We start from the raw sequence: 14859 nt of genomic DNA, 5'->3' as shown, positions 1-14859 counted from the left end.
TACGAAACCTGTTGGTACATTGTTTTTGACCACACAGCAGTCACTGCATTTGAAAGTAATTCTGTGAAAGGCCTTGTAATGTTTCATGGAAGTTTTAATTCCTTCCTCATTTTCCAACTGCTAAAAGTTGTGGAGGTGCTGCAACCAAAACAATGTAGTAAATTCTCCCTACATTGTTGAATTTTTCATATTACTGGAAACATGCGCGTATGTGTTAACATCAGAATCCCAACAAGAGAAACAGAGTTGCAAATACCCCATTCATTGCACTGCACTATGTTCGTAAAGCATCCAAGCCCTGGCCAATAACCCATGCCATGCTTCTGTAAAAGGAGTCATTCTCCAATCCAATCAGACTGTTAAAGGTTGTAGGCCGATCTCCAACCATAGCTTTCACCCGTGCCTTAAACAGCCCTTTCTCATTTTTAGAAGCCATGTCTACCAGAACCTGGACAAGAACACAAATGCAACAAGTAAAGTTCCATTGAGCAAAAAAATTGCATTTATCAACCGCTATTTAATTAATATAAAATTGACTGAGAGAACCATATCTATTATCCACAAGAATCTATGCCAGATGATTAGTGTCTAATTCAGTCTAGGATTGTAGAAATATCAGACAAAGCTAAATTACTAGAAAAGAGAAACAATAACACAGGAGAGTACACACGCACATTTGTCACTCCGTAAAAAAGCTACAAATGGCAATGGAAAAGTGCCAGATGATGAGCAAGAAGAAATCATGTTGATAGAAGAAAAAGCAAGGGATCTGAGAGGAAGGTAACCTCTGAAAAGGAGTGGGTATAAGGGAAAGTATATTTGATTGTTTTGAGCTTGTTATAAGAGATGAAAGACAAAATGATGAATATATAAACTAACAGAATGTACAGTGAGAGTAATTATAATTCACTCGATGCCATGATACAATACAGCACCATGTGTCAGTATTTAAATACATGTTTTGTTGCATTAGACAACGTTTGCTTTTAATTTTTTCATTAGACGTGAGTGTAGCTAGGAAGGCCAGCATTTATTGCCCATTCCTAATACAGAGGAACCTCTATTTATCCAAAAGAGATGAGCTGGCACTGTTTCGTTCAGATCATCGATTTATTTGGTTAATCGATTCAATGCCTTTGCTCTGGGGCTCAGAGTTTTCTGTAAAGTCTGCTCCCTGTTCAGACTAGGCAGCAGCACACCGCGCGTGAGCCCTTGCCCCCAATCCCATCCAACACTGCCCCTCTGACTGCCCCCCCTCCAACACCGACCCCCACCCCACCCCCGCCCCGTCCAACACCACCCCCGCCCGCCCCAAATCTTTCCAACACTGACCCCACCCCCCAATCCCATCTGCTCCCCAACCCGTCAAACATAGACCCTGCTGCTACTACTGCCTTTTGGAAGGTGAGTCGGCAAATAGCGTGTATATACACACACACACGCACAATTTACTGCAACATTTTGACAGGTTCCACCATTGCCCTGTACAGGACAATGTTGAGAGATTATCTGGGGAAGGGGTGGTTTAGGGTACACCCCTGTGTAGAATTCCAGGGAATGTGTGAGGAGAGAAAGAGGGTGGGAGGTCCGTCATTTAGAGACGGAGCCTGTGCTCCCATCAATCTAGGATTGTTCTTGGCAGCATTGAGTGCACTTTTAATCACTGTAACCTAAAGACGCGTCTTTGATGTAATGTTTCTGACGGGACCTCAAGATCTCCTTCAGATAATCCAATATTTGAATAATCGAGATTCCACTGTACTCCTTAAAGAAGGTGATAATGAGTTGCCTTCCTTAACAGCTACCGTCTGAGGTATTGATATATGCAGAACTGTGAGGAAGGGTTCCAGGATTTTGACCCAGTGACATGGTGAGGTGACATATTTTCTAGGTCATGAAGGGTTGTGATTTGCAAAGGAAATTGTAGGTTATGGTTTTCCCACCACAACGTTATAGATGGTAGAATTCATAGATTTGGGAGATGAATTGCAATAGTGCACCTTGTGGATGGCACACACTGTGGCCATTGTGCATCAGTAATGGAGTAGGTGAATGCTTAAATGAGGGATTGGGTGCAAGTAAAGCAGAATGGCTTTCATAGATGGTGTCCAGCTTCTTGAGTGAGAGCTATGATGTCATAGAGCATAGTGCTGGAAAAGCACAGCAGGTTAGGGAGCATTTGAGGAGCAGGAGGGTTGACATTTTGGGCATAAGCCCTTCATCAGGAATGAGGCTTGTGTGCCAAGGGGACTGAGAGATAAATGGGAGGGTGAGTGGGGCTGGGGGAGAGATATCTGGGAATGTAATAGGTAGATGAAGGTGGGGGTGAAAGTGATAAGTTGGAGAGGAGGGTGATGCAGATAGGTCGGAAGAAAGATGGACAGGCAGGACGGTTCAAGAGGCCGATGCTGAGTGGGGAGGTTGAGATTGGGATAAAGTGGGGGGATGGGAAACGGGGAATCTAGTGGTGAAATCCACATTGATCCTGTGTGATTGGAGGGTCACGATGCAAGATGAGGCGTTCTTTCTCCAAACATCAGGTGGTTAGGGTTTGGCAATGGAGGAGGCCTAGGACATGCCTGTTTTTGGCAGGGTGGGAGGGGGAGTTAGAGTTTAGCTACAGGGTGGTGGGATTGTTGGTGTGGGTGTTCCAGAGATGTTCTCTAAAGCAATCTGCAAATTGGCGTCCTGAATCCCCAAAGTAGAGGAGACCACATTGGTTGCAACGGATGCAGTAGATGACGTGTATGGGAATACAGTAAATTTCTGTCGATGTTGAAGGATCGTTTTGGATCTTGGATAAAGGTGAGGGGAGAGGTATGGTTGAGGTTTTGGGGAGGGCTTTCATTTGCTGTAGGGTTCACAGGCTGTCCATTTATACTGCTCTTGGCCCTACAAATGTAAATGAAAATTTACCTGCAGGAATCCTCTTCAGTTGATACTGGATGGAGTGTGTAAGGTACACTAGACCCAGTAACAGAAAAGACTTTATATAGAAAATCAGAGGATGTCCAAAAATACTTCACAATCAAGTGCTTTTCAAGTGTATTTACTGATGTAATTTAAGAACATAGCTGCCAATCTAAACACATGGCAGTGCCAGAATTAACAATTTAATGGTGACTATAACATCAGTTATAGTTAGTTGAAGAATAAGTTTAGCTCAGGATATTGGATGTAACATCTTTACTGTTATTTTGAATAATATCATAGAATCTTTTATTTTTGTTTGAGGGGACCTTGCTCTGACATCCCTTGTGGAAGATGCTACCTTCAACAATGCAGCAGTACCTCCGTACCACAGTCTCTGGAGTTGGAATTGAACCCAGAACACCTGGCTCAGTGGAGAAAGTGACCAATGTCTGATGAACAGTATCATGCTGGAATGCTAATCAAGACCTTACATATGTCACAGGAATTAAGCTTACCCACTGTAAACCTACCACTTTACTTAGATGGGTGCTTAAATCGTAAGCCCTGAGAAGACATGGAGAGCCATGCATTTGGCAGAAAATAGGCTGTAATTTATATCCCTCCATGTTCAAGGAGTTCTTTACCATTTCACATTAACAGGAAAAACTCATATGAATATTTCAAATTTTAATTTGTGCGTATAAATCCTGTCAATGAAAGCTTTTATGCATTAAAATTGATACATACCTCTTGAAATCTCATTGACAATTTCTCTGTTGGTATAGATAGAATCCATTTATATTCATCCATCAATAAACTGACATTGAACAGTGATTCATTGATGCTCTGACAACCTAAACAGTGAGAAAATTAAAATGATTATTCTTTGTTACTGACTCAAATGGGAGAGCTACACCAATTATCTCTAGTGAAAAAGTGAGAGGGAAACTAATGGTGTTAAAGGCTAATAAGTCCCTTGGACCTATGGGATGCATCCTAGGATCCTTGAAATCCTGATATTCTGGAAAAGACACAGAATTGACAACCTGCTAATGGAACACTTTTATTTAGAAAGGGAAGAAGACTAGTTATCTTAGAGTCTATTATAAAGAATGTGATGATTAGAAATGTGATGATTAGAAATGCTCAATATGATAAAGTAGAATCAATGTGGCTTCATGAGAGAGGTTACATGCCTAACAAAGTTGCTGGAATTCTTTTGAGATAACAAGAATGATGGATGAAGGAGAAACCATACATCTAATACATTAAGATTTTCACTCCCTTCATAAGATGCCACACATTAGGCAACTTAATATGATAAGAGTTCATAATGTTGTAGATAGTATATTAGCATGGATAAAGGATTGGCTAACTAATAGAAGACAGAGTTGAGATGAGAGAGCTATTTTGAGGATGACAATTTGTAACTGGTGGTGTGCCACTGGGGTTGGTGCTGAAGTCACAATCACTTACAAATAGAATAGGAAATGACATAAGTAGATGGGAAGGCCAGTGGTGAGGATGACCAAAATAGTCTGAAGGATATAGATAGGTTAAGTGAGTGGGCAAATACTTGGCCGGTGAAATATATTGTGGGAAAATGCCAAGTAATGTCCATTGTCAGGAATAGAGAAGCTGAATATTATTTACATTAAGAAAGGTGGCAGAAAGCAATAGAACAGACGGATTTGAGTCCTTTCCCATGAATCACAAAGAACTTGCATCCAATTTTAGCTGATATTAGGGAAAGCAAATGAAATGTTGACATTTATTGCAAATGGAATGGAGTTTAAAGGTAGGGAGGTTGTGCTGAAACTTACCCATCTTACCCCAGTTCCAACCTTCCAGCTCAGCACCGTCCCCATGAGCTGTCCTACCTGCCTATCTCCCTTCCCACCTAATCCGCTCCACCCTCCCCTCTGACCTATCACCTCCATCCCCACCCCAATCACCTATTGTACTCTTTGCTACCTTCTCCCCAGCCCACTCCCCCCCACCCCCACCCCCACCCCCCATTTATTTCTCCACCCTGGAGGCTTCCTGCCTCTATTCCTGATGAAGGGCTTTTGCCCAAAATGTCGATTTTCCTGCTCCTCGGATGCTGCCTGACCTGCTGTGCTTTTCCAGTACCACTCTGATCTAAACCCAGGTTTTGCTGAAACTATAAAGGTAAAGTCACCATAGTCCCAGAGGACCATCAGGCTAATATCTTATCAGAGAAAGACGACTGCTGGTAAGTTTAACCTGAGGGTTACCCCACCTCAGGCAAAGGGCAAGGTTGAGAAGATGGAACCTTCATGGTGAATTCAGTTGGTATGGGAACTGATGTTGTGCTGTTTGGTGTCAATCTGCATCACGAACTAGCCATTATACAGGCTACTGGTCAGAACAAAGCTGGAATAGTGTGAACAGTTTAGGGACCCCTATCTGAGTATTGGATACGGTTCAGAGAAAGTTCACAGGGCTGATACAGATGGTCCTGTGAGGACAGGTTGAGTAGATTGGGCCTGGCTTGATGGAATGTAAAAGAATGAGAGAAGTCATTATTGATTCTTAGGGAACTTGACAGGGTAAATGTAGAAATGTTGTTTTCTCTTGTGGGAGAGTCTAGCATCAGAGGGCATAATCTCAGAATAATGGGTTGGACATTTAAGACAGCGATGAGGGGGAGTTTCTTCTCTCACAGATTTGTGAATCTGTGGAATTCTGTTGAGGCTGGGTCATTAAATATATTCAAGGTTGAGATAGATGGATTTTCAATTAGTAAAGTAACTAGGAGTTCTGGAGAAAAGGCAGGAAAGTGGGTTTGAGGATTATCAGCTATGATCCCATTGAGTGATGGAGCAGACCCAATGACTGAACTGAATTGTCTCCTCCAGCTCCTACAACTTCTGATCTGCTAGCTGCACCCATTCTTGCAGAAATGACACATTTATCTGGTTGGTCAACCAACATCTGTTACGAATCACAAAAAATATTGTGAACTATCAGCAGTTCTTGGTAGTTACTAAATTCCACAGAATGTGCAAAACTGGATCAATTATTTGGTCTAATTGGTCTGTGCAGAGTTTATGCTTCACGCAAGCCTCTGCTCACTCTTTTTCATCTAAATTTATCAATTAAAACCTGCTTTTCTTTAACACCTCACTTGTTTATTTATTTTCACTTTACATGTAAATAATCTATTCATCTTAGTTAATGCTGAATTATGGAAAGAAATCTATTGTTTTAAATCAGTTCATTTAAGTGACTGGCTCAGAAATTCCAATGGGCAGTAACAGCTGGAGCAGCCTGGAATGGCATTGCATGTTAAAACCAAGCAGAATTTCCTTTGCAGCTGACTCCGAAGAAAATTGAATTTTCCAATGATTAATTCCCTTACATCGATAATCATCTGAAATAGCCCGTCATTGTTGAAGGTTCCAGAGGGCTCTGGCAATTAAGCTTAACAATAACCCAGGAAAAGGCAGAGGATTTAAAACTTGACTAACTTATGGGTAACTGCTAAAGAGGTCACTGACACACCATTAATGCTCCTCTAAATGTTATCCTTCCCTACGTCCAACCACCATTGTGCCTGATTCAATCCTTTTGGAGCCAATGTTTTCCCAGCCTGACTCAGGTGGGCCCAATCATCACATCACCCCACCAACCACCACCCCCCCGCCTACCCCCCCCCCACACTCACCCCCACCACCGCCCATCCTCTTCCATTGATCCAACTCCACTGAATCCAGTTGCTACCAACCCTCCCGGCCTGACCATGCTTAGTCCGATTTCCAATGTACCCATCCAACCCGACTTTCCTCAGCTAACCTCTCACTACCCTCGATCCCAACCTGACCCACTGATTCAATAACCTTCTGCCCCTGAACCTGGCCCTAACCCAACCACCACTGGCCCACTGATCTGACCCGACAAGATTGGCACCTACTGCCGTTGACTCAACTGACCCATCCAGTTCAGCCGTCTGGTCTTGCCACTTTTATTGCCAATATATAATCTTTTTATTCACAGCATTGGCCTTTGGCTGTGTGCAGAATTTGTCTTTAGCATGCACAATGATTAGAGGTGTTAAATGGAAAATAACTGTTTAATTCTAAGAATTCTGAGGATGTAGACATAACTGGCAAGGCAATATGGTTCATGTTGATGATATCACAATATCATTTATTTTTAAGAATTTTTGGGATTTTAATCCAACAAAGATAAAAGGATGGTGGAATCCCAGTGGTGTGTGACTTGGAGTAAACATGATGATGACATTTCCATTCACCTTATCAAGGGAAGATGGATAGGCTGTGTGAAGTGGTCACTGGCTGACACTTGTGAGCCACAATGTTCTCTAGGATTTAGGTATTGGATTAGAAAGGACTTTAAAACAAATAAATTCAAATATCCTTGCATTTTAGGGGTTAATTAGTTGTGCCTCCCTCTCAGTTAAGTACAAAATCCATACTTAAGTTCATATTTAATGTTGTTCTCCAGTTTATGTCTAACTTTGATGCTAATCTCACAACTCAGACCCAAGCAAAGATTACATTCAGATTTGAATTTCAGTGAAAGCACCTTTTCCTCTAAGTGATGATTCCTTTCAAAATTTGCTGACATGTTTGTTTGTATACAAATTGACAACTCACCGTTGGCCTTCAAAAACACTCCAGCGTCTGGTACAACATTTAAATCATCTTGTTTCTTCACCCTCAAGTCATTTTTAGATGAATTCAGTCCTATTAAAAATAGTTGCTTTCAGTTATATTTCTTTTATAAGCATTTCTGAAGTGTTTTCAGAAATAATGAAGCCATGGCTTTTATTTCAAGTCAGCAAATGAGTTGAATTTAACTATACTAAACTTGCTAATCCTTTTGCTTTCATATCATTTCCCTTCTGCAGTTTAAAGGACAGAGAAGTGACCACAACCTTTCTTTATACAGTCTCTTTCTTTGTTCAAAAGACAAGTGGATGGAGACCACTCTGGTTGGGAGAGGAGGCCAAACAACCCATACTGTCCTCCAGCTGAAGAGAGGGATGACTAACTTCATCACATCTGAGAACACAGATGAGACAAAGATAGTCTCCTTATTCTTCTGGTTAAAATTTCTCACTCTGTTGCAACTAGGTAACAGGTTGGTGTGCTGCAAAGGGTAAAGGGTTAATTCTATCTTCCCTGTAAGGATAACCACTGAGTATATGCAAACGGAAGCATGTCATCATAATGCCAAATTACATGGAACTGAAACTCTGGTCTGTAGGGCATCAGAGGCATAATGCCCAATACCATACCTTGTAAATGCCTTTGTTTAATAAAGTCTTTTGAAGTTCACTAATACGTGTGCAAACCTCTTGCATGTTATATTAAAACAAGGTGTCAAATCTAAGTGGACAGTCCTGATACCTCACTCTGAAGAAGAGTCACATTTGACCTTTTCAAATTAATTTTTGGGAAGTGGGTGTTGCTGGCTAGGACAGCCTTTTTTGCCCACCTTAATTGTTCTGGAGAAAGTGGTAGTGAGCAGTCTTATTGGGCTGCTTTACCCACAGCGTTTGTAAGGAAGGGATTTTGACACAATAATAGTGAACCACTATAGTCCAAGTCAGGATGCTGTAAGGTTTGGTGGAACTTGTAGGTGTTGGTATTCCCATAATGATGATGACACAAAATGTTAAGTCTGTTTCTCTGTCTTCCCAAATATAAGCAGATCAACAGATAGAAAATCCTTTATCTGAAATGCTCGGACCAGCTGTTTTTCGGAATTTGGAATTTTTCAGTTTTCAGAATAAGTGAGTTTAATGGTGAAATTTTAAAAATCTGACTGGAGAAGCAAACTCCTAAGTAAGAATGTACTTGGCCATGCCCCCCCTCCACCCCACCCCCCCACACACACACATCTAAGCGACACGCATAGAGTGGGTGTCGACTTGGGTTAACTGTTTGCTTGCCAAACAACCTTGTTAATGAGAAAAAAACTTCAGAAAAACCTTCGGATTTCCAAGCTTTTTGGTTTTTGCATGTTCAGATTAAGGATCTTCTACCTGTACTAACTTTTCCCAGCATGTGCAGTTTTAATTTCTGATTTCTCATTTGCCATATTCAAACTTGTTTCCTTCTGCCTAACAATAAGACAGACTGATAAATTCACAAACCATCTTATCTTTATGTGGACGCGGCAATCTCACAAAAGAGAAAGAATGTAAACGTAGAGTTGTGAATTAAGTTCAACAACTAGTGTGACTGGAAGTTTTTAAAACATACCATTATCCTTCAAAAGTGTTGGAGACAAACTCTCTGCTTCATATGGAGTTTTCTGCATGTAGGATAGTATCTCATCTATCTCAGGCTGGGAACTCAAGCTCCTCAACAGACTTTGAAGATCTCCTTTCAGTGATTCCATCTGTTTTTTGGAATTTTAAAATAAAATATTGGCAAACATCTTTCACAAACATCTTGTGATGAATAACCACTCCATTTACCACTTAAAAGGAATAATGAAGAGTTAGGAAATAATTGAGGGAAAAGAAAAGGAAATGGGATGAGGAAAGCCAACACTAGCAGTGCCAAGGCAGACATATTCATCTTGCATGCTATAAACTTAGCCTCTATAAAATTTACAATGTTGCCAGATACTGGCTGTACTCTACACTTGTAGAATTATTTGTGTTCAATACTAATACTGCAATGGAACTATGAAATTCCTGGCTACTATACCTGGAAAAACAGTTGCCCTTCTTTTCTGCCTGTATTGTCCCGTTCTCTGTCCTCATCAGTGAAATCTATGTTCTCAGTAAAATATTTGATCCAATTGTCCAAATCAGGTCCAATACCTTTGAACAAGTTTTGAACGTCTATTGTTCCCATTTCTACAGTTCTTGAAAAGAGAGGAATTCAGGTAAATGTGTGTTTGCTTTAGCCAATAGTTACTAAATAAAAATAGTGAACAGTCTTCTACTTTATGCCACTAGACAACATAGAAATTACTTACATATAACAAAAGTAAAACTTGCATAAGTTGTTGTGTACACAGCATTTTCTGCATAGGAAAATGACATATTCATTGTAAATGAATTCCATGCAGGCAATTTTGGGAGAGCAATCTTTGATCATTGTTCTATGTATAAGTTAAAACTTTTTGTAGGAGGTTGTGATTCATCGGATTGCAAGTTCTAGATGCAAGCAAAGAAACTCCAGCTCATAGTGTTACGGTCATTGCTAAGCAATGGGTGGAGCTGACTTCCAACTGGCAGGGTAGTCCATTGTGCCAGTTCTTATAAGGTCAATGAAGTCAGTAAGTGAAATTCAGTCTGGAGCTGATATCTCTCTTTCTCACCCAAAATGGGTGGCCTTTGTCCCTGCTTTGGATGTCTGCCACTATTCTGGAGATGCTGGCCTCAACAGGGTTACTGGCATTACTACTGCGACATTGTTACATAGAACATTACAGCTCAGTTATGTTCTATGTAATAATGTGCCCTCGATGTTGCGTCAATCTGTGAAACCAATCTGAAGCCCATCTAACTTACACTATTCCATTTTCATCCATATGTTTATCCCATGACCATTTAAATGCCCTTAACATTGGCAAGTCTACTACTGTTGTAGGCAGTGCATTCCACGACCCGACTAGTCTCTGACATCTGTCCTATATCTATCACTCCCAGTTTAAAGCTATGTCCCCCTCCATGCTTGTCATCACCATCCGAAGATAAAGGCTTTCACTGTCCACCCGATCTAACCCTCTGATTATCTTACATGTCTCAATTAAGCCACTTCTCAATCTCCTTCTCTCCAATGAAAACAGCCTCAAGTCCCTCAGCCTTTCGTCATAAGACCTTCCCTCCATACCAGGCAGCATCCCAGTCAAGCTCCTCTGAAATCTTTCCAACGTTTCCACATCCTTCCTGTAATGTTGTGACCAGAATTGTACGCAATACTCCAAGTGCGGCCACATCAGAGTTTTGTACAGCTGCAACATTGACCTCATGGCTCTGAAACTCAATCCCTCTACCAATAAAAGCTGACACACCATATGCCTTTTTAAAAACCCTATCAACCTGGTTGGCAACTTTCAGGGATCTACGTACATGGACACCAAGATCTCTCTGCTCATCTACACTGCCAAGAATCTTACAATTAGCCCAGTACTCTGCATTCCTTTGTTCCTTCCAGAATGAATCACCTCACACTTTTCTGCATTAAACTCCATTTGCCACCTCTCAGCCCAGCTCTACAGCTTATCTATGTCTCTTTGTAATCTGCAGCATCCTTCAGCATTATCCACAACTCTATTGACCTTAGTGTCATCTGCAAATTTATTAACCCATCTTTCTATGCCCTCATCCAGGTCATTTATTAAATGACAAACAGCAGTGACTCCAAAACAGATCCTTGCAGTATGCCACTAGTAACTGAACTCCAGAATGAACATTTTCCATCAACCACCACCTTCAGTCTTCTTTTAGCTAGCCAATTTCTGATCCAAACCACTGAATCACCCTCAATCCCATGCCTCCATATTTTGTGCAACAGCCTACTATGGGAAACCTTATCAAACGCCTTACTGCAATCCATATATACCTCATCAACCATTTTACCCTCATCCACCTTTTTTAGTCACCTCCTCAACGAACTCAATAAGGTTTGTGAGGCATGACATACCTTCAAAAAAACCGTGTTGACTATGCCTAATCAACCTCTACATTTAGAGCACAGTGGCATAGCCCAGTACGTGCAGATCTATTCCACCTTTGGGACATATGTTGTCAGTAATTGACATCACCATTTGCACGTTCACAGGCAGCCAGTTCAATGGCCATTTGTACATTTTGAGCTATTCACTCTATTTATAAAATTAGAAATCTGTGGTTTATTATAAATAAACAAAGAATCTATAAAACCATATCATATGTCCCAATAACTCAGATAAATGGTTCTCAGAGATATGATTTAGCATAGTTAATGTAAACTGGCAATAGTATAGTACAATCAACACTACTAACACAAATCACTGAAAGAAATGACTATTGTGTCTGCCTTACAGAAAATAGCTCCACAAGGCTGGAAAACTTCAGCCCAAATAATGGAACAAATATCAAAAGCATCAACAGTTTTTCCCTCCACAAAACTGCCAATCCTACTAAATATTTTAACATCTTCCACTTTTATTTCAGATTTCCAGCAGCCACAGACCCAGGTTGACTGCAGAGAGATGGAAGAAAGCTTGGTTCCACAAGTCTGACCTTTAAAAATGGCTGCCTAGACATTGGATGTTTGGTAGGGTGGTGGGAGGGGCAGGGGAAGTTGGGGATGAGGGCCCCAGAGGTTTGAAGGCTGGCTACATGGCAGACCTAGCTTGGGAATCGTGCCCTGTGTCTTAAGTTTTGAAATAAAGAATAAAACATGAAACATCCCTCCAATCCTCTTTCTTTACATTACTAACATTCTTCATACCCTATCGATGTCAACACTTACCTCCATATGCCCCCATTTGCTCCAAAGCATGGTGTCAGTCATGCCAAAGTATTCCCCCTAAAGAGCCACAATGGGCGCCATGCTCTCAAGGCCAGGCCGTGCATCCACCCACCTTGTGCTGCCCCTCATACCCTCCATGCCAAGGTACCTCTCTCCCCAACCATCCACATCCCACACCCCACATATATTCTATGTCAATTTATGCTCCTCCATTCACCAGTTGAGATCTGTATATCAACTTAGTTCTAAATTACGGCAACCCATGGCCCCCATCTAGTACATTTACCATCCATAAACTAAATAATGCCTTATAACAATGTGAAAAGGAATGTTTTCACCTGGTAATGAATTGTGATTGATATATCAAAAGTATTTTGAAGCTAGGCAATATCACAGATTTCACCTCTGTTGTTTTTGCTGAGCTCAGTGAAAGTAACAATAGGAAACTACAACTTTCTAGACAATGAGGCAGGAAGTGTACCTGTGACACTGTTAGTTTTGCTATCCAATCACTTCTGTTGGAAAGTTAGTTTGTGTGAACATCATAAAAGGACATAAAAACATCACAACTTAAATCTACCAAAGGCCATGTGAATCGTTGAACCTACTCCTCTCAATAAAATCAATGCTGACCTATTTCATCTCTCCTTTCTCACCTTATCCCTATGTCCCTTGATCCTTCTGGAATCCAACAAGATCAGAATCAATCCATATAATCCAACAAGATCAGGCTTTGTTAGGATGCCCTACATCATTAAATAACTTACTGAATATGCAGTCTAAATTCAAACATGCAGAAATACTGTTGGGCCATTTGAGATGGTTTGGGAAGGGAAAGGAATTTAAGTAGTAGAAAAATGTGCTCACCTGTTGCTGATATTCTGCTGAATATTTGACTCTAAATTAGTTTCCAGCGACCGTCCATGTCTTTCTTCTAACAGATCATTTGTTTGTATCCATTCTTTTAATTATTTAAAATGTATATATTAATTAACAAATCAAACTTGAAGCATAATTTCACTTTATAAACTTTATAACTTGGTAACTGTGATTTGAAACTAGATTGTATATCTTATGGTGGCGTAGTAACAATGAGCTATTACAAATAAGAACCTAATTCTTTAGCTCAGCCAAAGCACTGATGGAATGGCTACTGGTTATAATTATAGCAAAGGTCCTTTCAGATCATACAGAAGTTTCTGGGCTCTAATTTATTTATTAGCCATCCAACTCTGGGCAGTTGGAGGACAAAGTTCCTTTTTAAAATTATTCCAAATATTGGGACAGGGAGGAGAAAATGATTGGCTAATTATCAGTTCAACTTACTTGGAGTGTTTAACATTTCAATCCTTGACTTTACTATCCAATATTGGCTCCCAAATGCATGGGAAGCCTTTGAACCTAGCATTGTGTAATGACACTGGTGGGAAATACATTTGTTACATATTCTCATTGTTTCCACTGGCCTTTTCAAAATGGCCTTTCTGTGCATGCCTCTGATGTTATAGAATCTCTACAATGTAGAAGCAGGCAATTTGGCCCAACAAGTTCACACCAACCCTCCAAAGAGTAACTCACTGAGACCCATTCCTCTGCCCTACTATTCTACATTTACCCCTGATTAATGCAGCGAACCCACACATCCCTGAACACTATGGGCAATTTAGCATGGCCAATTCACCTAACCTGCACATATTTGGACTGTGGGAGGAAACCAGAGCACCCAGAGGAAATCCACGCAGACATGGAGAGAATGTGCAAACTCCACACAGACAGTCGCCTGAGGCTGGAATAGAACCCGAGTCCCTGGCGCAGTGAGTCAGCAGTGCTAACCACTGTGCCACCATGAGCTCTTATTTTAAAGTTTGGATTTTGGTGTATCTGAACATCCTGCTGTGGAGAGAAAGGATGCTTCATTAATATATTTATATCATGTTCTCACAATGTATTTGGGATTGCAGTTTGAACTTTGTCATTACTGTACATAGTGTCCAATGAAATCCAACAATGAAAGGGAATATAATGTGCACCTTTTTTGATCCAAGGGAACAGCATTTCTTGTCATATGCCCTTCAGACATTTCTGATCTTCCACACCCCTGCTCACCAATAAAGTCATAAGAAATAGGAGCAGGAATAGGCCATAAATATTGCTTCACCATTCAATAAGATTACAGCTGATCTGATTGTGGCTTTAACTCCACTTTCCTGCTTGTGTCCATTAACTTGATGATCAGAAATCTCTCCATTTCAGCTTTGACTATCTTCCTTGATGCAGTCTCCACTGTTCTCTGGGGAAGATAATTCTAAAGATTAACAAGTCTTTGAGAGAAAAACTTCTCCTCATCTCAGTCTTAAATGGGAACCCCCTTATTTTTAAATTGTGTCTCTAGTTCATCTCAAAATCTACTGCACTGAGCCCACTTAGAAGCTTATATTTTTCATTATGGTCATCTCTCAGTTTTCTAAGCTCCAAT

General features: G+C 40.7%; 1 protein-coding gene across 1 annotated transcript in view; it reads right to left on the bottom strand.

Annotated features, from left to right (window-relative positions):
- Window positions 1–274: 274 nt before the first annotated feature.
- The window catches only part of prss56 (serine protease 56), a 69574-nt gene continuing 54989 nt past the window's right edge, over window positions 275–14859 (bottom strand). The window contains exons 13-18 of the mRNA XM_060834444.1: window positions 13251–13344; window positions 9624–9783; window positions 9171–9309; window positions 7557–7646; window positions 3661–3767; window positions 275–448 (exon numbers count right to left, since the gene is read on the bottom strand). Coding sequence (XP_060690427.1) covers window positions 275–448; window positions 3661–3767; window positions 7557–7646; window positions 9171–9309; window positions 9624–9783; window positions 13251–13344 — 764 coding nt within the window. The remainder of the gene's footprint in view (window positions 449–3660; window positions 3768–7556; window positions 7647–9170; window positions 9310–9623; window positions 9784–13250; window positions 13345–14859) is intronic.

Source organism: Hemiscyllium ocellatum, chromosome 13, assembly GCF_020745735.1.
Source record: "Hemiscyllium ocellatum isolate sHemOce1 chromosome 13, sHemOce1.pat.X.cur, whole genome shotgun sequence".
NCBI lineage: Eukaryota > Metazoa > Chordata > Chondrichthyes > Orectolobiformes > Hemiscylliidae > Hemiscyllium > Hemiscyllium ocellatum.
Note: the sequence above shows the minus strand (reverse complement) of the source record. Positions and strands in the feature narration are given on the sequence as shown.